The sequence below is a fragment of the Rhineura floridana genome, chromosome 1 (genome assembly GCF_030035675.1).
Source record: "Rhineura floridana isolate rRhiFlo1 chromosome 1, rRhiFlo1.hap2, whole genome shotgun sequence".
NCBI classification, from domain to species: Eukaryota; Metazoa; Chordata; class Lepidosauria; order Squamata; family Rhineuridae; genus Rhineura; species Rhineura floridana.
The window spans coordinates 20,960,941-20,987,880 of NC_084480.1; the positions used below are offsets into that span (position 1 = coordinate 20,960,941).

At 40.1% G+C, this 26,940-nt stretch overlaps 1 protein-coding gene across 3 annotated transcripts in view; it reads left to right on the top strand.

Annotated features, from left to right (window-relative positions):
- The window catches only part of WDR7 (WD repeat domain 7), a 323,076-nt gene that overhangs the window by 224,286 nt on the left and 71,850 nt on the right, over positions 1-26,940 (top strand). For all 3 annotated transcript variants that reach the window (XM_061615103.1, XM_061615091.1, XM_061615098.1), the window contains 4 exons: positions 340-526; positions 18,265-18,382; positions 19,482-19,631; positions 23,079-23,161. In XM_061615103.1, the coding sequence (XP_061471087.1) occupies positions 340-526; positions 18,265-18,382; positions 19,482-19,631; positions 23,079-23,161 (538 nt within the window). The remainder of the gene's footprint in view (positions 1-339; positions 527-18,264; positions 18,383-19,481; positions 19,632-23,078; positions 23,162-26,940) is intronic.

Below are 26,940 nucleotides of genomic sequence, written 5' to 3' on the forward strand. Positions count from 1 at the left end.
GGATTATAATTCTCTAATTGCTACCAGACCTTCTTGTGGCTGTTTGGGGGGTGCTATTGCTATTGTTTTGTTGTTGGTGGTTGTTATGTTTTTATAATGTGTTTTATTTGTTTTTGTTTTAACTTTGTGTAAGTTGCTTGGGGATCTTTGGGTATCAAGCAAATAATAATAATAATAATTTGTACCTCCACTTACTGAACCTCTGGGTTCTAGTGACAGCAACTACCCCAACGTAGGTCCCACAAGCCTGAATTCTGCCCACCCCTGCTTTAAATCATAGTAACCCATGCTTGATTTCCTTTTCCTGACTCTGGCTCTCTAATGTTTCTTGTGTGGCAGGCAAGGCCTTGACGTATCTTCTGCTGCAGCCTCCCAGCCCCAAACTTCCACCCCACAGCACCATCAGAAGAACTGCCATTGATCTCATAGGACGAGGGTTTACAGTATGGGAACCTTATATGGATGTATCTGCTGTGCTGATGGGCCTCTTGGAGCTCTGTGCTGATGCTGAGAAGCAACTTGCAAAGTATGTACTTTGTCCAGTAGTATTTGATACGTGTTGTGAAAGGGGGTGGGTGGTAGTCATACGATTTGCTTCACATGCGTTTGGTCGACAAAAAAGAGGATTTCCATCACCAAAAAAGGACACCAATTTGCACATGATTATTTATTTATGTATTTCTTTATTATGTGTATAGGTGCAAATTTAGCAATACTTATTAAAATTTAAATAGAAATCAATGCATTGCACCATACGGAGGAAGATACCAGGTACCTTGTGTGCCTGCCCAGCCTGCTGACAAAGTGATGCTAAGTGTTGATGGGCAACATCAAAGCTGCTACTCTTCTTATGGTTCCTTAACTTTACAACCAGACTTGGACTGGACAGTGTTCAAAAAAAGGAGTATCCTGTGGCAGCCCTTTGAAGCAGAGGACTGTCCTCTGTGAAGTAGAGCACATGGCCACCCTACCAAGATCCTGTTTATGGGTACCTGTTGTGCCTGCCAGTGTTCAGGCAAAATGAGTAGCCCAAGTTGATAGCCCAATACAGCAAAGTTAAAAATCCTTTGTCAAGAGGTTATAGTTTCGCATCTATACAAATTGTCATTGTACTGTGATTGATCACTTTCTGCATTCTGCCCTCTGCATTTAATTGTATAATGTGTGATGATTGGCTGTAGGCAGCATGATGTATTGAAATATTTGTAGGCTTATACCTTAAAGCAGTGACCCAGTTCAGATGCAGCAATCATGGTCTACTGGACCAGGAACAAACTATTTGACCCCACTCTCCCTCCTCACCCCTTTCCTTCCCTCCTTCTCCTAGCTCATCAAGCTTCAGCAAAGATATCCTGGTTTTAAGGGAACCTTTAAACCACAGTTTCCAACCCAATTCAGACATTACAGGAAACTGTGCCTGAAGAAGTTCTGTCCAAAGCAAGATATCCTCGCTGAAGCTGGATGCACAAGGAGTGGAGCGGGACAGGAGGGACAAAGAGGGAGCACAGGAGATCACAGCTCATTCCCAGTCCAATGAATAAGGAATGGCTACCCTGTAGCTCTCCAGGTGTTGGTGAACTAAAACTCCCATCATCCCATGCTGGCTGGGGCTGATTTGAGCTGGAGTCAAGAAACATCTGGGGGGCTGCAAGCTCCTTGCTACAACTGAACTGGGCAATCTATTTCCATTTTCAAACATGATTGCACAGAAATAAATCCCACTGAACTCAAAAAGTATGCAACTGGCCAAACCCACTCTCGTCTCTCCTATCCCCTCCCTATTCTTGCCCCTTCCCTCCCCTCCAATCCTCTCCTTCCTCCTCCCCCTCTCCATGGTCAGTTTTACCTATCTTAAGCATGATTGCACGGGAGTAAATGCCATTTAACTCAATAAGCATGCAAATGATCAAACCTGCCCTCCCCTGCCCTTTCCTCTGCCCGTCCCCCTCCAATCCCCTCCTCCTCCCTCCCCTCTCCCCTCCCTTTTTCCTTCCCTCTCCTCTCTCCTCCCCCTGCTCCTCTCTCCTCCCCCTGCTCCTCTCTCCTCCCCCTGCTCCTCTCTCCTCCCCCTGCTCCTCTCTCCTCCCCCTGCTCCTCTCCCATGGTCAGTTTTACTTATCCTAACCATGATTACATAGGAGTAAATCCCACTGAACTCAATAAGCATGCAAATGATCAGACCTGCCTTTTCCCTCCTTCCCCTTTCCTCTTCCTTCCTTCTTCCCTCCCCTATTCCTCCTTCCCTGCCCACTCCATCCCTCCCTCCCTCCCCCCCAGTCAGTTTTACCTATCCTAAGCATGATTGCATGGGAGTAAATCCCACTAAACTCAATAAACATGCAAATAATCAAACCTGCGCTTCTCCTCCCCTCCCCTTCCTTCCTGCTCCCCTCCCCCTCCTCCCCTCCCTCCACCCCTCCCCATTCCCTGTGGTCAGTTTCACCTATCCTAACCATGATTGCAGGAGAGTAAATCCCACTGAACTCAATAAGCTTGCAAATGATCAATCCATTCTCAGCAAGCTTGCACAGGATCCCATTTCTTACCTCCTGGATTAAAAAGCAGAGAAATTCTCTAATAGGCAAAAAACCTTGCGGTTTAAGAATGTACCTATAGCCCACAGATATTTCTATCAAACTTTAAAAAGCAGGGAAATTGGGCAGCTATAGTGAATGCACCAGGGGAGCAGGAGACCTGACCTCCTCTCTGAGATATTGTATTGCCCTACAAATTTGTCAAAATGCAAACACCATTTGGGTTGTTCTTTCACAGTCCAATCCACTTGCTGTGTAGCTTGGAAGAATTTGGTAACATGTGCCTCTGAGCATATGGTGAGTGGTGGCAACACCTGCACTCAGCCCAAATAATAGAAAGAAGTCATGTGCTGTGCTGATCTTGTTTTAGCAGGGAGGAAGCAACATTATTAAGACAGTTGACACAGTTCAGATAGTCACTTTAAATATGTCTGAATTACTTTGCAATTTTCATAGAATCATAGAATAGTAGAGTTGGAAGGGGCCTATAAGGCCATTGAGTCCACCCTCCTGCCCCCCTGCTTTTAGTGTAGTTTCCTATAGGAAATAATTTTCTTTTGCTTCTATTTCTGTGAATATGTGAAGTACAGCAACATTTTGCAAAAATTAAACTAAAAAAACTCCAAAAATCATTGTGGAATAATTCTGCAGAATAGTCCCCAGTGGACATCAGTTTGCACAGGATAAAACAGTAGGAGGTGAAATATGTTATAGCAAAATTATAGGTGTGCTCTATGTTTTTAATTAATGATGCCCACCTTTCCTTAAGTGAAGTAGTTTAAGCATAGCAGGTGGAAAACATGCATCTTGGGCAGGCTAAGTTTTTTCCAACAGCTACAGTCATTGCTTAAGTAGCAACATATTGTAATCAGTCTGATTTTACATCAAACTACAGTTTCAGATTCAACTGTTAATGCACCCAAAATAGAAATAAAACATAACCTCCAATTTGAAACGCAAAGGGCTGTCTTCACCATCATATTGATTTTGTGTTTTAAAATTTGTATATTTGTTTTTATTGTTTTAATTTCTGTAAACCACCCAGAGGGCTTTGGCTATGGGGCGATGTATAAATGTAATAAATAAATAACTAAAATAAATATGACATTGACCAATAAAAAGGCTTTGAAATTAACAAAAATAAGTTTGACACAGGTTTCTAGGATGAATAATGAGAGAAACAACATTTTCTATATTAGATTCTCATTGAAATAGTAACAGGAATGAACCAAAGTAAGAAGAACACCAACAAACATACAAAAATGTCATCCTCCTCCTTTGGAGATGGTAGGTATTGCCACCACTCACCATATGCTCAGAAGTACATGTTACCAAATTCTTCCAAGCTACACAGCAAGTGGATTGGACTGTGAAAGAACAACCCAAATGGTGTTTGCATTTTGACAAATTTGTAGGGCAGTTCAATATCTCAGAGAGGAGGTCAGGTCTCCTGCTCCCCTGGTGCATTCACTATAGCTGCCCAATTTCCCTGCTTTTTAAAGTTTGATAGAAATATCTGTGGGCTATAGGTACATTGTTAAACTGCAAGGTTTTTTGCCTATTAGTGAATTGTTATGGCTTTTGCTCAGTGCTGCAGATGGTTAGAGATCCCTGCTCTCCATCAGGAAACTTAAATTGCAGATTTCTGGGGGATATAGGGAGAGGAGCAGGAGAACTGCAACACATTGTTTAGTTTGAAATTTAGAGTGGGTTGTTTTACACATTACAGGGTTACAAACCAGTGCTTTCCACCATGTATGTACCTCTCAGGGAACCTAAGCCAATCCTGACATGCTCATCATTGCATCTGTGCTGCGCATATACTTTCAAACACATGTTGAGACTCTGTTTGTTTTGCTGTACACTTTCAGCATATTTGGTATACAAAGATGCCCTAGGCATAGTCCCATAAAGTGATATTTTGATTAGGCACTTGAATAACCTTCATCACTGAATTCTACTTGTGTATAGAATGGCTCAAGAGGTGGTTGCATCTGATCATGTGCCCTCCTCTGCCTAATGTGATCCGTTATGAAATCGGATACCTGTCTTTCACATATGGCTCAGTACTACATGTAAAATGGGACATAATCGGTAATTTAGTCATGAATATATTTCCTTGGGTTTTTTGTTAATCTGTCCCAGTTGTTTTGTTTACACTGAGAGAAAAGCCCTCTTCAGGCATTCCACATACTTGAAGAGGATATGCATGTGAGACGAAGCTAGATTACACCTGCTAGTTGGGCCCCCACCAATACACAAGCCAGTCATGCCTCATGTCAGCAACACATTTGCCTCAGTGTGAACAGACTTTATACACATAAACGTGTATGCATGTTTTGATTATTCCATGTGAACAGCAATCCTGATTGTCCAGGGCTCCTGTTCACATGGAGGGAGTCCTGTATGCACACATCTGTACATGCATAAGCCCTCATTCATACTGGGGCAAATACACAGCCAGTAGGGAATGAGGCCAGTGTGTGCATTATGAATGTAACAACAGCCTGCCAGATCAGGCCAGTGGTCCATCTAGTCCAACATCCTGTTCTCACAGTGGCCAACCAGATGCCTAAAGGAAGCCCAAACACTGAAGCACTGATGTGAAGGGGGCATGGCAAGATGGCATGATTCCGCTAGCCTCACATGCATACTCTCTCCATGTATATAGGATGCAAGAAAAAGGCCACAGTCTCTCACACTTGTCTAGTACGAGGGCAGTGCAGTGGGCATAATAATAAATATTAAAATCTAATAATTCAAATTCCATGCAACGTTTTAAAGCTGGTAACTCAACTCCATGTAATAGTCTTGTTGTGCAAGCTGAAGGGAAGCAATTTAGTCACTTTCTTTAAAAAATGTGTCGCTTTTTCTCAAAACCAAAACAAAAGCAAGATTTTGAAATATTTGAATACATCCAGATTACTTTGAGAAGGGAATCTACTTGCAATTTGTTTTTAAGTAATACCATATATATTTTTAAATATTTTAATTGTTTTTATAATGCTTGTAATTTGCTTGGGTGTGTTTATTTGTTTTTTCCTTGACTCAGTAAAAACATGTCAAAGCAAACTTTTTACATTTGTTTAACATGACACACCTGTAAAATAAATTTAAAGGGTGAAATCTTTAAATGTATACTGTGCTGAGTATCAGAGGGTTCAATTTAAAAGAATAAAAAATATTGTGAATTAAAATGATACTGAACCATCTGTAGCCATGTTTTGAGTTTCATCACTTAAGACTTGTTCCATGGAAATACGTGAACATGGTATATATCAGATAAACAGATGTGTCTGGTAAATCCTTGGGGGAAAAGCATTCAATATAACCATGTACTTTTAAAAGGGAGGAGGGGATATAGTGGTGTGTGGTTTTTTTTCCTGGCAAGCACAACATTTCCTTGTATGATGAAATATAAAAATATTGTGCAGCTATTACAATGGTCAACTGCTTTAATTCATAGCTGCTTTTAACTGCCTCCTACAACCCACAGGGAAATTTCCTTGCACTATTGTGCAGAATTGTATTCTCTTATACAAATACATGTCTGCTTTTATAAAAAGAATTGATAATTGCTCTTCTGCTCACATCTTTCAAGTGATGAAAAGCTCTTACTTCTGGTAACTGTTCTGATGGCCAGTTAAAATGATACTTTACTTTAAAAAAATCTAAATTTGCATTTAAAAAATTACATCTCATTCCAGTGCAGACATACTTAATTAGTTTAACTTACAAACTTTGATTTAGCTGCTTCCACTCTAAGCAACTAAAGCAGAACGTGCCATAGATCTATGGCTGTAGTCACGAATAGATCCATGTCATTTGATAAAAACAAAGTATTCTAAAATCTCAGAAATATAACATGCAAATACAATTTCATATCATGTTATTCCTCATTGCTGTTTAAAATTATTTGAAAAGGCTAATGTTCAAAGTTGTTGAAATCAATTAAGCAAATACAAACTTGTTTCATCTGCTTCTTTATCCTTTTGTTTGATTGCTGTGGCATCATGTGCCATGATAACTTACGATATTGTTAATATTTTGTTAGTATTTCTATTAATAATATTTAATGTTTCTATATTGTTCTTCTACTCAGTACCCAGAGCATCTTACAAAAGCGGAAATAATGCAGCAAATAACAACATGCAGTACTAAAGCCACAGAATTAAAACAAGCAATCACTAAAAGCAGAAGTCATTAAAATCCTTTTTTTTAAAGTAACAGGCTATATTTTTGAAGTGTGCACAATCAAATATTACCTGCTACGTCTGTTCTGTTAGCATTTTATGTGCCTTGCCTAAAGAAAAAGACAATAAAGTCATCTCTGTGACAAGAATGTGTTTTGATCTGTGCAGTCCTAGCTCAAAAATTATATTCTGAGGCATGTTCAAGCATCAGAGAATACAAATGTCATGAATGAGACAACACGCTCTTACACATATCAGAACAGTAGTTGCACTGTTTTATCTCAAGCCCTGAATATACCTTTTTCCTCTCATACTGCTGATGAATTTTGCAGTGGTTTCCATGCATTTTAATTATTTATGAAACAGATAGCAGGCAAAAATAAGATTAGAAAACCTGCATTTCTGTCTGCAGCCCTGGGACTGCAGTTTGCCATACTGCATATAAACAGATTTAGTTATATTGCAATAGAAATCAGGATTTCTTTGTGTATCCCACAGAATTTTTTTTCCACCATACTTTTTCTGTAGCAGATTTGTAGAAGCCTGTAATCAGTCTCCAGCAATTCCAGAAAATATTAAAGTTTTCAGGACATGCCACATAATTTCCTTTTTCCATGTAGATTTTCCATACAAAAAGAGCCTCACCTCTTATCTTTTGAGAATAAACTTACAATAACAAGGTGTTAAACATTTATTTAAATGAATATAAAAAACTAAGTTTTAATTTTGATCCTTACATGCAATTGGTACTGTTTGTATTAAATTATTCAGTGTGTGTGTGTAGACACACCACTCCTAAAATTTTGAGAAGAATGTGTTTTTATCAATTCTATACTTATATTGCTATAATAAATTGCATTATATTTTAAAAAACAAACATTCAATATCATGTGATTTATGTGGATTACCATGTGAACAAAATGAGCATGCATAGTAGCCTGCCATATATGAATGCACTTAGTCATTGTTCTGAGTCATCATATGACTTGGACTTTTTGTGTACATTATGCATAGATGAATGTTGATAGCTATCTTTGTAGTGTATTTTCTGCTAAAGTGAAATAGGTAATAGATGTATAGTCTTGGTACCAACTTGAAATATTTTAAGTAGCATTTTCTTGTCTCCTTATGGAATTGGGGATGGGGTTGTAGATTTAAATACAGCTTTCATAAAAACCATACACAGTTGTGTGTGTTTTTAAGGATGCTATTTTAGGCTTTCTAGTACATCTCTAGCTGTCATAAAGATTGGTATTGCGCTCTGTATACAGAGCTGCTGAATAAATGAATGTATCAGCATGTAGCCTTGAGGAGACCAATGCAATTTTCATCATGATAAATTGCATAATAAGCGAGAAAGTGTTTGCTTATTAATCCATAACAAGATTTAGATTGAAAATGGCCTTTTACATCCGTGACAGGTACAGTACTGGCTGCAGAGGGACTTAAGATGGAAAGAAATGGAGCAACAAAGTGTACAGGGGGTTAAGTGTGCATCTTACCCTCCTGGTGCCCTGCTGAGCTGCCCCTTTTTTGTGCCTGATTTACCGTGCACACAATAACAGCGCACAGCTGCCTCACTTCTGTCTGTGATGTTAAGCATGGTTTATAAAGGAGCTTTTATGTCGAGCGTGTGGTTCCAAGGGTGGGGGGAAGGGGAAAAATCACTTCTCATTTATTGACAAAGAAAAACACATGCAGTGTTTATCTTTTTGTGTGTTCAGAGTGTATCTGTGTGTGCGCACACACTGAATAAAATACTGTGCCAAGCTGTAGTGTGTTGGAGAGCTTTGAATTTCATCTGTACAGGTCTAACTCAGCTCACTCCCCCTGCCATCTTGTGCATCCACCCTCCAAAAAAAAAAAAAGATTAGACCATAGCAGATATGTTGAGTGGAACTGCACAGGAGGATTAAGAGTATTTTTCTAGCATTAATTAGGCTTTGATTTCTAGGCTTGGACAGCTGTAGGGATCTTTGTTGCCAGTAATTTTCCTCCTTTGAATTATAAGCTGCAGTTTGGTTCAGATTACTCTGTATAGTTTGTTCTTGCACACTTTTGTATAATTAAGCGGGGGCTTTTAATTTATCTATTTCTATTTTAAGTGGTTCTGAGGGCAATTTATCAATACCATGTCTCTATTGCTTCCATCCATTTCAACAGAACTGGTATTGAAACAGAGCTGGGTGGCAGTGAGTGCCTTGTCTATCTTCAGGCTGCAATAATCGATGATGGCAAGGAACCTACAGACTGATAGTATAGATAAAAAGGAAAATGTATATGAATGTAAGACAGAACTTGGGAGCCAGTGAAGAGAGTGCCAGATATGAACCTCTGAGACGAGGGTTTAGATACCTCTTACCCAAGGAATTAATGCAGGACTGGTCAGTCCTTCTGAGTTAAACGGAGCTGCAACATTTTTGAGGGGAGGGTGACTGAAAGGGTGAGGAGGAGAATCAGTGGTTTCCTCATAGTAAACAAACTTCTATAACTCAAGTCTCTAAGCAATAAAATGTTTGTCTATTTTATGGTGCAATCCTACACATGTATACAAATGTAAGCCTGATTGAGTTCAGCGGGGCTTACTCCCAGGTAAGTGTGGGGAGGGGAGGGGGCTTGTAGCCTTTGTTTCTCTGAATTGCTAACATCAGAAGTATGTAAGTTGGCATTATTTTTAAATGCAGACTTTTTTACTTACTGATGAGCACATTCCTTACAAATTGAATGTCTCACATAGGAAGACAACTTTGTGTGTGTGTTTGGGTTGTTGTATCTATGGCTTTTGCAGGGGGATTGTTGTCACCCATTTACCATTCTTAAGTTACCTTAAGACAAGCTGTCTTCAGCAATTGTGCTTGTAAGTCTGACTGTTTAAATAGTTTTCAAGTTTTTTAAAAAAATCCTTGTGCTCTTTAAGCACCCTGACGTATTGGTAACTATAGTGGTTAAGGGTGTGCATCTTAGAATATGACTTCAGCATGAAAAGACTAATTATCTCAAAAGCTGAGATCATGTCATCATTGATTGAACTGGGGGAGGGACACACACCTTTTAGCCACTCATACTGTGAGCTTGGCAGGAGATAATGTCAAGATTCACCCTTGAAGTTACACCTTGCTTCACAGTGATTGTAGCTAAAGGTCATCCCCCCCCCCGCCTGATCACTTAAACATAAGAAATATGATAGTGATCTTGAAAATTCCACCCTGTGCCAGAAGAGTCTTGAATGGGCAGAGCTGGACTAAATGTGTAGTACCACCACTGTTGTTGTTGTTGTTGTTGTTTGGGGGGGGGGAATCAGCCATCACCAAAGACACAACCCCAGAAATTTTCCTGTTCTAAAAACAATCTTATGTTATTTAAACAAAAGTTGACCTGACACAAATCTTAAACCCTCTTTTCCAAATAATTTATGTGTGGGGCAAATGAGTGCTCTAGGTGGGACTGTGAACTTTCTGGATTCATCAGGTGCCATAAGAAAAGTCATTTTGTCTTCACTTTCCATTTGGAAAAGAGAGACCAATAATGTTCTTTGTAGAGTAAAAACATAAGTTTTGTCTTTCCATCTTCTAACACATTGAACACATTTTTTAAAGCATCGTGTTGCCCTTCATAGTTTAGAATGGAGGGGAAGCATTTGGCCTACCAGAAGCTGCTGAACCACAACTCCCATTATCCCTGCCCATTGGCCATGCTTGCTTGGACTGATGGAATTTGTAGTTCAGCAACATCTGACGGTCAAAGGTTGCCCACCCCTGGTTTAAGAGCACCAGGACCATCACACCTACAAAACAGCAAAATGTGCAGATTACAGGCCCATTGTTGTACATTGGCTTCTCCTGTCCCATTTCTTTAATTAAAAAAAAAGTGTCCCTGATACACACATACATATGCACACATACACCTCAATTTTGTACTATATAAGACTGGAGGACATTTTGTATAATTTCTGAATGATTGAATATTTAAGCATAAAGAAATGTTTTTTCCTTGTTTACCCTTTTTTTAAAAAGTAAAGTTTCAGGGTGCATTTTAAAACCAGCGTCAACGTAGTATGCTGGTTAGACTATAAGATTAGGATTGGAAAAACCCTGGTTCAAAGCCCCACTCAGCCATTAAGTTCACTGGGTAACCTTGGGCAAATTGCTGCTTCTTTGCCTAACCTGGGGAGGGAGCACAGCTCAATGGGAAATAATCTGCTTTGCACACAGAAGGTCCCAGGTTTGGTCCGTGGCATCTCCAGATAGGACTGGGAAAAACCCTGGTCTGAAATCCTAGGGAGCCGCAGCCAATCATTCTAGACAATACTGAGCTAGATGGACCAAGGGTATAAGGCAGCTTCCTGTGTTCCTACCTAAGAGAGTTGTTGTGAAGATAAAATAGGAGGGGAAGAATCATGTACACAATTTTGAGCTCTTTAAAGGAAAGGTGTGATACAAGTGTAATAATTAAACATTTCTAAGTGAAAGTACACTCACCCTTTTTTGTTATACTTTGCATAATAGTTAATTCTACCTAGCAACCAAAGGTTACAATTGAAAGAAGGTCGATTATGTGACATATATTCATGTGATCTTTGTCCAGTCATTCAAATGAACCAGAACAATGGATTGGACCAATTCATGGAGAACAAGGCTAACCCTGATGGCTGTGCTTCTGGAAAGCTCTGGAAGGGAGAGTACTGTTGCACTCAGGTCTGGCTTGCAGGCTTCCCATGGGCATCTGATTGGCCACTGTGAGAACAGGATCCTGGATTAGGTGGGCCACTGGCCTGATCCATCAGGCTCTTATGTTCTTAACAATCCCAAAATCAAAGAGTTACAGTAAGTCCTATTCAGGCAATCTTCCCCTCATAATTAGTCATCATCTGAGTGTAAGAACAGGAGTTCACTCTCCAGTTCTGCCCCTCACCATTGCATCACAGTATCTGCTCCCACAGTTCCCACAGCTCCCCATTTGTTGGGAGGGAAGTGAATAATGGGAAACCTTTGTACAAAAGAGGGAATTTGGGCAGAAGCAGCTTATCGGGAACAGCTGAGCAGTTGCCCTGAAACTGTGGCCTCTGTTGCATTTGGGCATCACACCTCTCTTGTCTTTTTCTTTTACACAATCATTTTTTAAATGGTGTTGGCATCACTGGTGTGATCTTCCTTACATCAGGGCATGTCTCACTTGTGGGTCTGACTCACTAGTTGAAGACCCAATTGCTTTGTAGCAGGGGTGGAGATCCTGTGGCCCTCCAGATGTTGTTGGACTCTCATCAGCGCGAGCCAACATGGCCAGTGGATAGAAATGATGGGAGGTGTGGTCAGCAACAATAGGAAGTGGCTAGCATCCAAACCAAGTAAAAAAGGGGGGCAAAAACCAAGATGCTAGAAAAGTAGGAATTTATTGTATATTTAAACCCAATGCGTTTCAGCCTGTTGATTTTCAGGCCTTCATCAGGGGAATGCAGGCTAATGGGAAGTTCAAATGAGCAGACTGCTTACAACAGTGTAAACGCCTCTGTAGGTTCTATAACTGCAATATAGTTCAGCCCAGATCTGTTAAAAAATGGATTGCTTGCAATGATAGGTGAAGATGCTGGTTGTAATGATGTTTGAACCGGGGTTCCCAAACTGTGGTCACAGACCATGTGAGCTTCAAGGCAACTTTGTAGATTTGTAGCTGAAGATGGGAGATGGCCTATCCACTGCATTAAATATTCATACTGATTTTTAATTGTATTTAAATTGCCTATTTTATTTCTTATATTTTATTATATTATAATTTTAATTCCATGGAATGCCATAAAATACAATATATAAGAAATAAAAGAAGCAATAAAAATTATTATAAATCATACGGCATCTGGCACAGTCCATTACAACTGCTACAACAGGCAGAAAGATCATTAAGTGGTCCGCAAAGATCTTCAGCAATTTTCAAGAGGTCCAGGGGGGGGAAAGTTTGGGAACCTTGGTCTAAACTGAAACATTTTTTTTCATCATCATTAACTATTGTTATGTTAATCAGCCAGTATGGTGTGCTGGGACTGGCGGGGACAGGGAGGTTTTTATACAGCATTTTGAAAGATATGTTCCTGTAACTGAAAATATATCCTCATTACTTGCTAACTTTTGTTTTATCTGGTGAAGTATTCTAATATCTTTTATTTATATACTATGAGCCTGTGTGGTGAAGTGGTTAAGGTGTTGGGCTATGACCTGGAAGACCAGGGTTCGAATCCTCACACAGCCATGAAGCTGACTGGGTGACCTTGGGCCAGTCACTGCCTCTCAGCCTCAGAGGAAGGCAATGGTAAACCCCCTCTGAATACCACTTACCATGAAAACCCTAGTCGTAAGGTCGCCATAAGTCAGAATCGACTTGAAGGCAGTCCATTTCCATGGTATTGAGTATTCTTGTACTAGAAAACAATCATATCAATATCACTGACAGCAGTATCATGAGAACACGGAGCAGATTTACTATTTATCTGTCGGCTTAGGTCCAGGCTATCTGTTAGACCGTGTCTCCCTCTATGAACCTGTCCGGATTTTAAGATCATCCGGTGAGGCCCTCCTTACTATTGCATCTTTCTTGCAAGTTCTTCTTGCTGAGACACAGAATAGGGCCTTTTCAATGGCTGCCCCTAGATTGTGGAATTCCCTCCCTAGCGAGGTTCGGTTGGCTTCCTCGCTATCGTCCTTTCGCGCCCAGGTGAAGACTGTTTTATTTAGGCGGGCTTTTAACTGAAAATGTTATAGTTTTAATCTATTTTGATTTAATCTATTTTTAATTGTTTTTAACATGCATATTGGTTGTTCTGATTGTTTATTGTTTTAATTGTGAGCCGCCCTGAGTTCCTCAGAAGAAGGGCGGGGTATAAGTATTTTAAATAAATAAAATAATAGTCCAGAATTGTCTACTCCAGCCTTCACCAACCCAGTGCCCTCCACATGTTTTGGATTACAACTCCCATCATCCCCAGCTAGCACACTCTCTCTGGGGCTGATGGGAGTTGTTCAAAATTGGCAAGTGCTGATCTACTCTAACTAGACTTACACCTGCTGTTTTGTCTTTTTAACTGGATATACCAAAAACTGAAACTAGGATCTGCTTGCAAAGCATGTCATTTGCCACTAAGCTATGGTCCCTCACCAAATAAATATCATATTTATTCTACAATATTGTTCAGAGCTTGGAAAAGTTACTTTTTTGAACTAAAACTCCCATCAGCCCAATCCAGTGGCCATGCTGCCTGGGGCTGATGGGAGTTATAGTTCAAAAAAGTAACTTTTCCAAGCTCTGATATTGTTTAACACTAATACCCGTAGCATGTTAGTAAAAACAGTTTCTTACATTACAGCAATCTGTGTGTAGAAAGGAGTAATATGCTGGCCCTTGTAGTGTTAATGTTGTGGAAGAGGAAACTCCTCAATAAAAGCATATAGTTGGGTCTAGTCTCACTCTCTCCTTGTGCTTGTTAGCTTTGCATGTGCCTTTATTTTGATCTGCCGCCTTGGTGCAGTGTGCCTTCTCCTTCAATCACATTTCTTGCTCTGACAGACCAGCATGCTCAGTTATAGGAGGGGGTTTATCTCTGGCCACATACTAATGCTACAGAGTGTCATTGGTGAATTAACAAGGAGCCTGTTGCTTTTCAAAAAAATGCATGCCTTGCCCAACAGGAAGAGGGAGAGTGCTGTTGACGGAAACACATACAGGTTTTTCTTAGGACAGAAACTCTTAAAACTTGGGAGCTATACTAGACTTCTTATGTCACATTTTTAATACAATGGCCTTTTTTAAGGGCCCCATTCAGAAGATTCATAAACATAAAATGATGCAACTTTGTCGGGGGGGGGGAGATGGGAGGAGCTTTGAATACAGCAAAGCTCTGGGAGATGCTTCCGAATTTTCACATATCCTTAGATGTGTGTGCCGTGCCCAAGAGTGTGCCATGTTTTTCAATACAGCTTTTACTGTTAATTGACATATTAGTCCACTAAAGTTGATTGATTTGAGAGGATAAATTGTAATTTGTGACGCTGATGGCTCACTTGTTTATAAGTTTACTTTGTCTCTGCTAATAAGCTTACTTTGATTTGCATGCCACTTTTGCACTTAAATATGCCCAAAACAGCTCACGACACCAGAGTAAAAAATGCAAATAATTTAGTATTTTAAAATATATCCTTTCCTTCTAATAAGTGATTCTTTTTTGAAAAAAAGCAATGTGTAAGTTAATTTGTATTTCAGAGTCTCAAAGACATGTATGTTAAGGTCTTGGTAATTTACGTAAATTTATTTAAATGTAATAGATTGGTTAAGATACTTAGATCTTTAATTGTTGATAGCCTTATTAAAAATGTTAGTTGCTGATGCTGCTTGAAACTAGGCAAGTATACTCAAAAGTAAACCTCATGGAAGTAAATGGGCCTTACTGCCAAGTATGTGCTGTAGTCGTGTGGTCTGTTAAGCGAAGTTCTGAAGGAACTTTTTTAAAAAAGGAATTCTCGCCTACTTTCATTGTATATGAAAGATCGTGAGCTCCAACTTCTTCTTTTTAGACTTTTTCTCATTGATCTTTTTTTTTTTAAGAGTCCTGGTTTCTTTCATATCTTTGTTCACTCTGTTAGCTTACTTATCAGAGTTTGCCACCAAGAACCTTTAATCAGGGTTATGCTAAGTGACATTGTAAGTGAACACAATTTTTTTAAGGAGGCCTTGGCTTCAATCCTAGCAATGCAGGTGTGTTCCGCTTATAGAACAGGGGATTTTCTGCTTCTCCTCTGTCTTGCAATTGGCAACCTCCCCCCCCCCCAAAAAAAAAACCTGATTCTGAGCACCAGGAATCATGCATAGGGAGCTGCAGTTAGAGGGGGAATTCAGCTGAAATAGCAAACTGCTTCCTCAGATCTTACTCCTTGTGATTCAGCTTAACCAAAAAGTTCTCTCTGCAAATGATGAGAAGGGGGGAAGATCTTACAGTGGTCTAGAGCTAAAACACCAGCTGAATTTTTAGTGTATAATGTAAATGCTAATTAGTTTACATATCTAAAATCCAGGCTGTGGACTCATTCAGGTTTAACATCAAGTTACGGACTGAACATCATGATCAGGTTTTGGACTTGCTCCTGCCCTCCTTCGATTGGATGCTGTAATTCAGTGGTCTCAAACCTGTTGCCCCACAGACGACTTGAAAATTGCTGAGGGTCTAGTTAGAACACATAATCTTTTTTCTGGCCTGTTGTAGCAATTGTGACGCACTATTCTAAATGCTGTATAGTTTTTAATTGTATGTTTATTGTTTACTGCTTCTTGTATTTCTTTCATTGTATTTATTGTATTACAATTTGAATTCAATAGAATAAAATGGAAGAAATAAAAACAGAATTAGAAATCACTGTAACAGTTTAATGCAGGTGCACCGTGGACCACCTGAATGAAGCTTGTTGACCACTGGTAGTCCAGGGACCACCATTTGAGAAACCCTGCTGTAATCATAGAATGGTAGAGTTGGAAGGGGCCTATAAGGCCATCGAGTCCAACCCCCTGCGCAATGCAAGAATCCAAATCTAAGCATTCCCGACAGATGGCTGTCCAGCTGCCTCTTGAATGCCTCCAGTGTTGGAGAGCCCACTACCTCTCTAGGTAATTGGTTCCATTGTTGTATGGCTCGAACAGTTAGGAAGTTTTTCCTGATGTCCTGTCAAAATCTGGCTTCCTGCAACTTGAGCCCATTATTCCATGTCCTGCACTCAGGGACGATCGAGAAGAGATCCCGGCCCTCCTCTATATGACAACCTTTCATGTACTTGAAGAGTGCTATCATCTCTCCCCTCAGTCTTCTCTTCTCCAAGCTAAACATGCCCAGTTCTTTCAGTCTCTCCTCATAGGGCTTTGTTTCCAGTTCCCTGATCATCCTTGTTGCCCTCCTCTGAACATGTGACGGCATCCTTCTTGAAGTGCGGAGACCATAACTGGACACAGTACTCAAGATGAGGCCTAACCAGTACTGAATAGAGGGGAACTAATACTTCACACGATTTGGAAACTATTCTTCTGTTAATGCAGCCTAATAGAGCATTTGCCATTTTTGCAGCCACATCACACTGTTGTTTCATATTCAGGTTGTGATCAACGACAATTCCAAGATCCTTCTCACATGTCGTATGGCTGAGCCAAGTATCCCCCATCTTATAACTGTGCATTTGGTTTCTTTTTCCTAAGTGTAGAACTTTGCATTTATCCCTGTTGAATTTCATTCTGTTGTTTTCAGCCCAATGCTCCAGCCTATCAAGGTCCCTTTGAATTTTGTTTCTGTCTTCCATGGTATTAGCTGTGCCCCCCAATTTTGTATCATCTTCAAATTTGATAAGTATGCTCTGTACCTCCTCATCCAAGTCGTTAATAAAAATGTTGAAGAGCGCTTTCCTTGCTTCCTGTTTTGAACAAACCAGAGTTTGCTCAGTTTAGCCATAGTGGTAGATTATTGTTTATTTACTTCAGGAACTGAGGGAGGAAATAGGTTTATGTTATTGAAAGAGAGAGTATGTATGCCCAAGCCCTGTTCATGATGGCCACACTATACTGCTGCCTACTCCCACATAGATTTAGGCTGAGAAAATGTGCTGTACTGCGGGCAGAAAAAGCTGAAACGTACTTTAACCCTATGCCTTATGCAAAGCTGCTCCCCAGGTTACTATGCACATTCACCATATTTTGAAAAGTCTAGTAAAGAGCCATGCAACAGCCCTAACTGAGATTCTCACACATGCTCTACAGTTAGAATACCAAGAGGGATATCTTTACAGTTGTCAACCAACAAAAATAATCTATATTGGAAGTTCTCTATTTTCTACTGTATAAATTACTGATGGTTTGTTAGTTGTTCATCCTAGCAAACTGATTTGTATGCTTTCCAGTATGCAGGACTCATTGATGATGTTGAGAAATGACCAAATATTCCATCCTCAAATAAATCCTGCCCTGAAAAATGTAAAAATTCCAAGACTAAACACCAGATTTGCGGGGAAGGTGACTTAATACAGCAAGCCTAAATGGAAATGAAATCAGTATTTCCAGTGCTCTTTTGCCCTTTCAGCCAGGAAAAGAACAAACCGTACATGGCTGATTGTAATAATAACAGTGACAGAGTGATGTGCATAGTGTCTCTAAAACTTTAGCCAAGAAATAAAATGTACATTTCCTTTGCATGACACTACATTTGTGTGTGCCTGGGTTCTTGATACGTATTCAGTACTACAGCTAGATAATTTGTTAACAAGGCCTTTTTAACACTTTGGACAGATGCACATACTGTTTTCAATCTTCACGGTTAATTATTTGATTTTGTATTAGATGCTAGAACACCCTGACTCCTAATCACTCCTCATTGTTGGAAGTCCATTATATTCTAACTGTTTGAGTGCTCCCGTTGACCTTGAACTGACATTATAAGCTGTGTCTAATCTTTTCACTCTATATTTCTAATGCTTCTTTTCTTCCTTTCCCCCCCTCCCTTCTCTCTTTGTCTGATCTCTGATTAGCATCACAATGGGACTGCCTCTGAGTCCAGCAGCTGACTCCGCCCGCTCTGCACGACACGCTCTCTCGCTCATTGCCACGGCCAGACCACCCGCCTTCATAACAACTATCGCCAAGGAGGTGAGCAAAAGAACTTTCTTCCAGTGCTCACTGTGCTCCACTTCAGAAGAGTCAATTGCTTTCTTGTTTTGCAACAAAAAACATTTGGAGATTTGTCTTTTGTCTTAATTATTTTTTAATATTTTGTATTTTTCTTGTGTCTGTGTTTTCACTGGCATGTATGTGTAATATATATATTTTGGAGATTTTGCATATATGTACTGTGTACACATGCATACTATATCTGTGTTTAGGAGGTGTGAAAAGCAACTAAACAGCACCTCAGTCAGTCTCTGAATCCATAAAGTAATCTGCAGAGTAATTTTATGTATATATTTATTTGGGCCTCGGGCTCAGAGCTGATGACATTATCGTCAACTATATAGAGAAATACAACACTGTCATATATTTAATCATTCTTTTGTCACACTGCAGTGTGACTTAGGGCCAAACTAGACATTCGCTTAGTATGTAGCATGCAGTTTCATGTCTTGTTTTTCCTTTAGTGGTCAGGGTGGGCAATTTTAACTTGCAAGGCAACATGCATGGAAGGAAGGTTTAAGTCCACCACCACCACAATTGGAATGGAGATTGCCACCCCTGGCATGGGTTGGAGCCTTAGGGAAAAAGTCTGTCTTGGGAGTGAAGAGATCAGCCTTCCGTTCTCTGCACGTTGCCTTCCCAGAAACATTAGCTATCCCCACCCCACCTCTCAGTGTACTTTGTACATACTCTCATAACTATGCTAACTGGGTGAAAAGGGTTGCCAATGCACTATAAGGATCTACTAAATGTGAATTATGATTTTAACCTGGCCGCCAATGCTTCTTAGCGCATATATGAATTCATTAAATTACAATTTATGTGATCCTACTAAGATTTCGATTATGCATGGTGTTTTGGTAACCTCGAGAGAGGGATAGAACTTGAAAATTGCAGCAAATTTCATGTGAGCGGCAGGCAGGGCCAAGAATGGATATCCAAATTGGAAGAATGACAGGACACTAACACTTGGTTCTACTTGGCAAACAAGGTCTGGTAATTGGGAACTGCAAAGTCCAGGGAGAAATTTAAATGGAGAAAAATTTTAACCATCCCTAATAATCCTGCTGTTTTGTAGGTGCACAGGCACACTGCTCTCCAAGCAAATACTCAGTCTCAACAGAACATTCATACCAGTACTTTGGCTCGGGCCAAAGGAGAAATTCTGAGAGTTATTGAAATACTTATTGAAAAAATGCCCACAGATGTTGTGGATCTCCTTGTAGAGGTAAGGCTGTCTTTTATTATCCTGGTTTGTGTTTCTTGTTTGGCAGGTCGATGAGCCTGAAATTTCCACAGGTCGTTCAGGTGCTAGAGGCATTTATGCTTATGTTTTACATGCTTTTGAGAAGAAAAGACAGGTGGCTTTTCTTTGGCCCTCCAGCTGGTGAAAGAAATCTCTATCTTTGCAAAGCATTTCAGGGAGGATAAATATTACATTCAACAACTTTAAAGGCAGAGTAGCTCAATCACAGCTAGTGATAGAGAAGATGCTTTACATACAAACGGTCCCAGATTCGATCTGTGGATAGAGTTAGGAAAGACTCCAGTCTAAAACTCCAGAGAGCCAGTGCCAGTCAGCATAGCCAGTACTGAGCTAGAGGGGGACCAATACTCTGATTCCACTTCCTACCTTCCTTATCACAAGAATCTGTTTTCTTCAAGCTATGTGCTATGTTTATCACAATGGGGGGAGTAGTTATGCAAAGAGTAACATATTGGCATATTTCTGTGCATATGGTACTCTAATCACAAAATGCTGGCCTGGTGTAAATTGTATGGTTGTCACATGGAGACTGCCTGAAACTGCTTCCACATGATGACTTACCCTTACTACTGCCATAATGTGTGGTGCCATTCACCTTGCTATATTTTAAGCATCAGTTTGGAGAAGCTGCCGGTCATCATAATGCTTGGGTATGAAGCACAACACCCCCTCCCCCAAATTATTCAAAAATACAACCTGGTGGCTGGCCCTATGCGGTACAAGGGAGGGAGATGCATCATTTCATGACGGCTATTTCAGCCTGGTCTCCTTGTGATACCCATGATATGTACACAGGTCTTCTTACATATACTTAATGAGCTAGTTCAGAATGTGGCAAGAGAATACGGTAAGGTCCAGAGTAGAAGCAACTTGGGGGAAAAAGGGGAGGGAGATGGTAGAAAGCAGAGACAGCAGAGAACAGGAGACAGTAGCAAGAGAACAACTGAGAACCCTGAGCCACAGAAAGATGGTGCAGTGGAGCAGGCAGAAGGTGGCAGGCAAAACAGGTTACAGGAGACCTTATGATAGTCAGAGAAGGGCATTTTGGCGAGAAGAAGTATAGAAAGCTATTAGTAGTTAGCACAAGATCAGTCATGAAAAGATGGGAGAGGCCTGGGGATCAAATGTTAGGGTGAGAGGGCAACTGGCTGACAAACATAGGGAAAATCAAAATGGATATCAGATATTAGAGTAAGGATGGCAAGCTAATAACTGGGCAAGAAGAACAAGGCAAACCACTGTCCCCACCCGATTCCTTGGGGCTGATGGCAATGTGCTACAGCATGGTTACTCAGGACTACTAAGAGACAGTTGCGACTCCTGCTTGATTTCTCCTTGGTGATGCCCCATATGGAAGCCATGGGGTCTAAATCATCTTTATACCACATATTGCCAATGAAGTCTGCTCTTACTGGCATTACCAATGGAAGGGTTACACTAGCATTTAGATGCTACTATGAGCTGCAGGTGATTGGAACATTTAAAATGGGTAGGACACTTGTGGCCTTCCAGATGTAGTTGGACTACAACTCCCATCATCCCTAAGTGCTGGCTGGGGCTGATGGAGTCTGGAGGGACACAGGGTCCCCATCCCTGATTTAAAACCTTCTCACTTTGCCTGGAGTGCTGTCACTGGGAAGCACTTTCCATTGGGACTCAAAATGGGTGGCAACATCTAAAGCAGCCCTGAATTAATGCTGAAGAAATGTTTTGAACACTTAGGAGATATAATGTGTTCGCAGGCACCTTGAGAGGAACTTTTTAGAAGCTTTTTTGTTGTAAAACAGTATAACCTTTTGTAGGTGACAACCTTCTTCAAATGCTGAGTTGGAAGTGGGAAAAGTAAGGGGCAAAATTTCATTATTTTTATTGTTATGTTGTTACTGTTAGTTAAATAGCAGTGCCATTTCTGTTCATTTTACAAATGGATATAATAGTCAGGCTTTTCATTTACTCTTGATCATCAAAGCTTAGGATTAGGAATTCTTATAACTAATTTTTGTATGATTAACATTTGCTTTATATATATATTATATATATAAATTACATCAACTCTATGCATCCATCTATTGAGTTTACATTTAATAGTACAAATGACAATCCACACATCCATTTTCTTGATGTCCTTCTCATCATTGAAAACAAAAAAATAGCCATTGATCTCTACAGCAAACCCACTGATGCCCACACCTATTTAAACTGGAAATCCTGCCATCCTAAGCATATAATGAAAAACATTGTGTATAGCTTAGATCTGAGAATCAAACTTATTTGCAACACTGAAGATAAATACCAGAGAAGGATCAGTGAACTTAAAGAACACCTTCTTCTGAGAGGATATCCTCCACATATTATTGATTGCAACATCCACCGAGCCTCCATTCTGTCCAGAGAAAACCTCCTCCATCATACTGAGGTGTCAAAGAGCAGAGAGCAACGGATTCCATTTGTGGTAGATTTCCATCCAGCATCTCCTAACTATCACCAAGCAATCAGGGAGAGCTACCCATTGCTGGCAAACTCTGAACATCTTGCTAGAGCCATCAGCAGGCCTCCTGTTGTAGCATTTCACCAGCCTCCTAATTTGCGCAGACTGTTAGTGAGAGCTGTGCTTAAGCCACCTATCACCAATCCAGGGTCTTATCCTTGTCACTCCAAACGCTGTATCATCTGTGTGTACCTCAGGGAGACAGCTACTTTTACAAGCACTAGAACAGGCAGAACATATTACATCAAGCAAAACATCACCTGCAGGTCCTGCAATATAATTTATGTCATCGAATGCAGAAGACCAGGATGTCATATCCAATACATAGGAAAAACCACAACTGACCTACGCACACTCTTCAGAAACCACAAATCGGCAATCTTAACAAAAAAAAAAGTGGAGCAACCAGTTGCAAAACATTTCAACATTGAGAGTCACAGCCTGTTGGACTTTTCTATACCAGCTGTAGAGATGCCAACAGATCCAGCAGCATTGACCAAAAGGGAGAACTTTTGGATATACTCTCTGGACACATTGGCACCACATGGCCTGAACCTGGAGGACAGTACCACCACTACTTAGCTTCTGCAAATGAAGCCCCTCTGAGCATTCCATCCTCAAAGCTCTATAAGTGCCACCTTGGTAACAGCATTTATATGTTAGCAGCTGATGAAGGTGGAAGCCAAAACGTTTTGGTATTACAATAAAAACCTCTGTTTTGTTAATCACAATTACGTGCATATATTTTTAGGTGATTAACGGAATCCTTATAGAGATCCAGAGCAAGCTTGGGTGAAGTTCTGTTTGTTGCTTTCAAAACTGTATATATATATATATATGGCACCTGTCTAATATTTAAGGGTTTTACTGTTTTTATTTTTTTTTACTTTTTACTTTTAATATTTACTTTTTACTGGTAGGTTATGGACATCATCATGTATTGTCTGGAAGCTTCATTAGTCAAGAAAAAGGGACTTCAAGAGTGCTTTCCAGCCATCTGCAGGTAGGATCACAAAATGAAAATATGTAGATACAGAAACTGGTGATGAGCAGAATTTACTTGTTGTTACTATAATCTCTTGGCATTAGGCAAGTTATTTAGATGATTTGGATCAATGAACATCGACTCCCATCTTATCCAATACCTTAGCGGGAAGGTCTTGGTTAGGGCTAAGATGAAAGCAGAACTGGTTTTTGGGGTAGGATGAAGGAAGATGTTGCAAAGCTGTGCCCTCCTTTTTTTGCTGCTGCCTATTCATGTGGTCCTTGTAGCAGTGGCTATCATTTACTCCACATGACACCATCATTAATCCAAATCAGAATGAGGGCAGGAACAGAAAGCATGGGCTACTGTCCTTGCTCTGGCATCTTCAGGCTAGGAAGCATTCAAGAAAAACAGTGATCAGCAGCAGTGTGGAAAAGCAGTGGCCTCAAAGACTGCATCCACAAGAGACACTGCTGCATGTTCATACAGTCAACAGCCCCCATGCAATGGTCTCCTTGGGGCGTATGGCAGGCTTGCTGCCAAACCAGAGTTGATGTGAATTTACGCTTATATGAACCATGCTGCCATGTGAATCTTCAGATGTTACATTTTTATTTCTCCCACAATTTAATAGTATAGGAGAGAGGGTCCAGATGCTGTTTCTTTATGGCACTAAAATGCTTTTGGCAGCAGATAGAGTACGTCTTTTAAGTCCACATTTGTTCACAGGAAACACACTGACTCCTGATTAGTCATATTAAATTGAATTTTTAGCATCCCTTATAAAAGTAATTGAAGGCGACTCACTTGGGTCCTAATTTCACAACACCTAATAATAGTGGCTTTGGTGTAACATTCTTGGAATGTAGAGAAACTATTAAATTTGTGGGCAGTTTAAAAAACAAAAATAACAACAAAAAAAGATCCCAAGCGCAATGTCAAGTGGTCTGTGGTATAGAGCACTTTCCACTTATATTCCTTCCAGAGTTGCAAAGCAAAAATCATATAGGTTTTTTTCCAAGTCTGAAAGCTGATCTGTACAGTCATTAGTAGAATGCTATATCATTTTATAGGAGCCTCATCCCAGTTCTATTGGCCTGTATTCAACTAAGTTGTTGTGCTAGTGGACACCACTACAAGGATTCCCACTAATACCACAGGACTTTTCCCTCTCTCCTCCCCCCACTCCACCCCCAAATCAGCTCCATTCCAGCAGAAATCCCAGAATAACGTGAGTGGTGGGGTGTGGAGATCTTTCTGTCACATTTTGATTGACTTAAAAGGTTCTCCCAATTACATTTTTTAATATAAGCAACTTTTAATACAATTTTTGATACAAGTACTTATAAAGCCTGAGATGGCAAGCATCGTCTTAGTAAAAACCTTAGTAAAGGTGTTCCTTTCTGCATGTGAGATGAGAAGGAATGTCACTTCTACAATTGTGCCTGCTGCAACCCATGTGCATAATCCAAAAACAAAGAGAATATCCTTTGTTCATTACAACAGTCGTTGCTCTCGAGTGCAAATTTGTGAATATTTAATGGATTCATCTATTAAAACTCATAGATTAAGTTAAGAAATATTTGTGAGCACCCTGACATATTGCCTTTCCCATTTCTTTCCTCTGTTGTCACAAGATCACCTTGTAGGATGCCAAACTGTTGGAGAACTAATTGGGGGAGGGAGGGGCTTCCAGGTCATCCCCCCTCCTCCACACAAGACAATTATTGGTTTGAGGACTGATAATCTCTCCTCCCTTTTGTTTGAAATTTTGATGTTTTAGACTTTGCCTTTGTGTTTGTCAGCTTCACGTTCAATGAAGATGCCTAAACAATTATGTTTACCTGAATCAAGGCTGCCCTGGAGCATACTTTGTAGATCAAAGCAAAAAAAGTTAGATTGCAAAGCAGTTGAGCTGCACTGAAAAGTAAATTAGTTTAATATTGAAGCTCAATTCTTGGATCTTAATAAGGGTGAGCATCTCATTTTAGCAAGCATACATTAAACACCTTGCATCTGTACATGCTGCAGCTGTGGCCTGCACATTACAATTTTAAAGGGTACACATTGCAGACCTGATTTGGTGCAGCTACATTTGACTCTTTTTGTAACTCATGTATGCTGCAGTAGTGGGGAGCCTCATGCTTCATATTCATTACTCTTTATTACCTAGCTGTGCTTCTGGATTACAGTGTGCACCAAGAGGACAGTCGGTCAGTGCAATCCATGCCCGCTGTGCCATAAGTATTAGTGGAGATGCTTAGTTTCATATATAATGTCAATCATATAGACATACACATCTTCATCAGCTGTCTGAGCCGCTTGTTGTGCAGTGCTGTCTGGATCATAGCCAGTATCTCTTGCCAATGTTTTATTAGGACTGATCTCTTCTGATATTTTGGTTAATCTTGTATTGTATCTATTGTATGTGCCCATTAAAATGCCAGACAGAAATCCTTCAAGCTGAAAAAATAAAATAGTACTAGTAATTGTGTTAGGCATAGGGTAATGTAGTTTTTGACATTTTCAAAATGTTCAGAATAACAGGTCCTTCTCAATGTCCCAAGATTTGTTTAAGCCTTAATTCAGCAAGATCTTTAGTGCAATCATTATTATGTGCCACCCTTTAAAGGACTGTTGTCACTGATCTGTAGATTTCTATGGTGTTTGGGATTAAAATTCAGTGAGGATAATCCACTGAGATCTACTGCTGAAGACTCATTGAAATGATTTGGAACAATGCAAGAGAACAATTTTGTCTCCTGTCTCTTCATTTCAGAAGATCTTACAGAGAAGTTCCCAGTGGATTGTGCCCAATCTTTCAATGCACTTGGCTTAGTTGAACATCATCAGATTCATGGTGCCTATTTGGGGGGGTTAGATCTGTAATGAAGCTGGTTGTGTGCTACGTTACATTCTGTATTTTCTCTTGGTCCAAATAGTATTTGCAAGTTGGTTCCAGCTCTCTGTGGGTGGTGATTTGCATTATCTCATTTTACAGAAACGAAAAACTTGTTGGTGTTAAATGCATAGTTAATGATTAATTTGAATTCTGAAATATTTGGATTGCTTTGAGTAAACTATCAAGTATGAGAAAAACTGTTTTCTGGCCCGTAGCCATATAGGGTTGTGTTCAATTCAGCCCTACTCAGAGTAGACCCATTTAAATAAATTAACCTAAGGTCATCATGTCTATTAACTTTGAATGGGTCTACTCTGAGTAGGACCAGCATGAATACCATCCATAGTGTCTGCCACTTCAAATACACCACGTTGGCATGCAATCATTGCATGTGTTCTTCACAGTGCATAGCTAAACTATGGAATTTGCTCCCACAAGAGACAGTGATGGCTGCCAACTTGGATTAAAAGAGGGTTAAACAAATTCATGGAGGATAAAGTTGTCGATGGCTACTAGCCATGATGGTTATGCTCTGCCTCCATAGTCAGAGGTGGTATGCTTCCGAATACCAGTTGCTAGAAACCACAGGAGGGAAGAGTCCTCTTGCACTCAGTTACTGCTTGTGGGTTTCCCGTGGGCAACTGGTTGGCCACTGTGTGAACAGGATCCTGGATTATATGGGGCATTAGCTGATCAAGCAGGCTCTTCTTATGTATAAAGCTTGTTGGTAACCTCAACATGGGACTTGTAACTTTTACTTCAGCCCTGAATTTATTTATTTATTTGTTTGTTTGTTTGTTTGTTTGTTTGTTTGTTTGTTTGCTTGTTTTATTCAATTTATTAATCGCCCATCTGGCTGGATTTACCAGCCACTCTGAGCGATGTACATAACAAA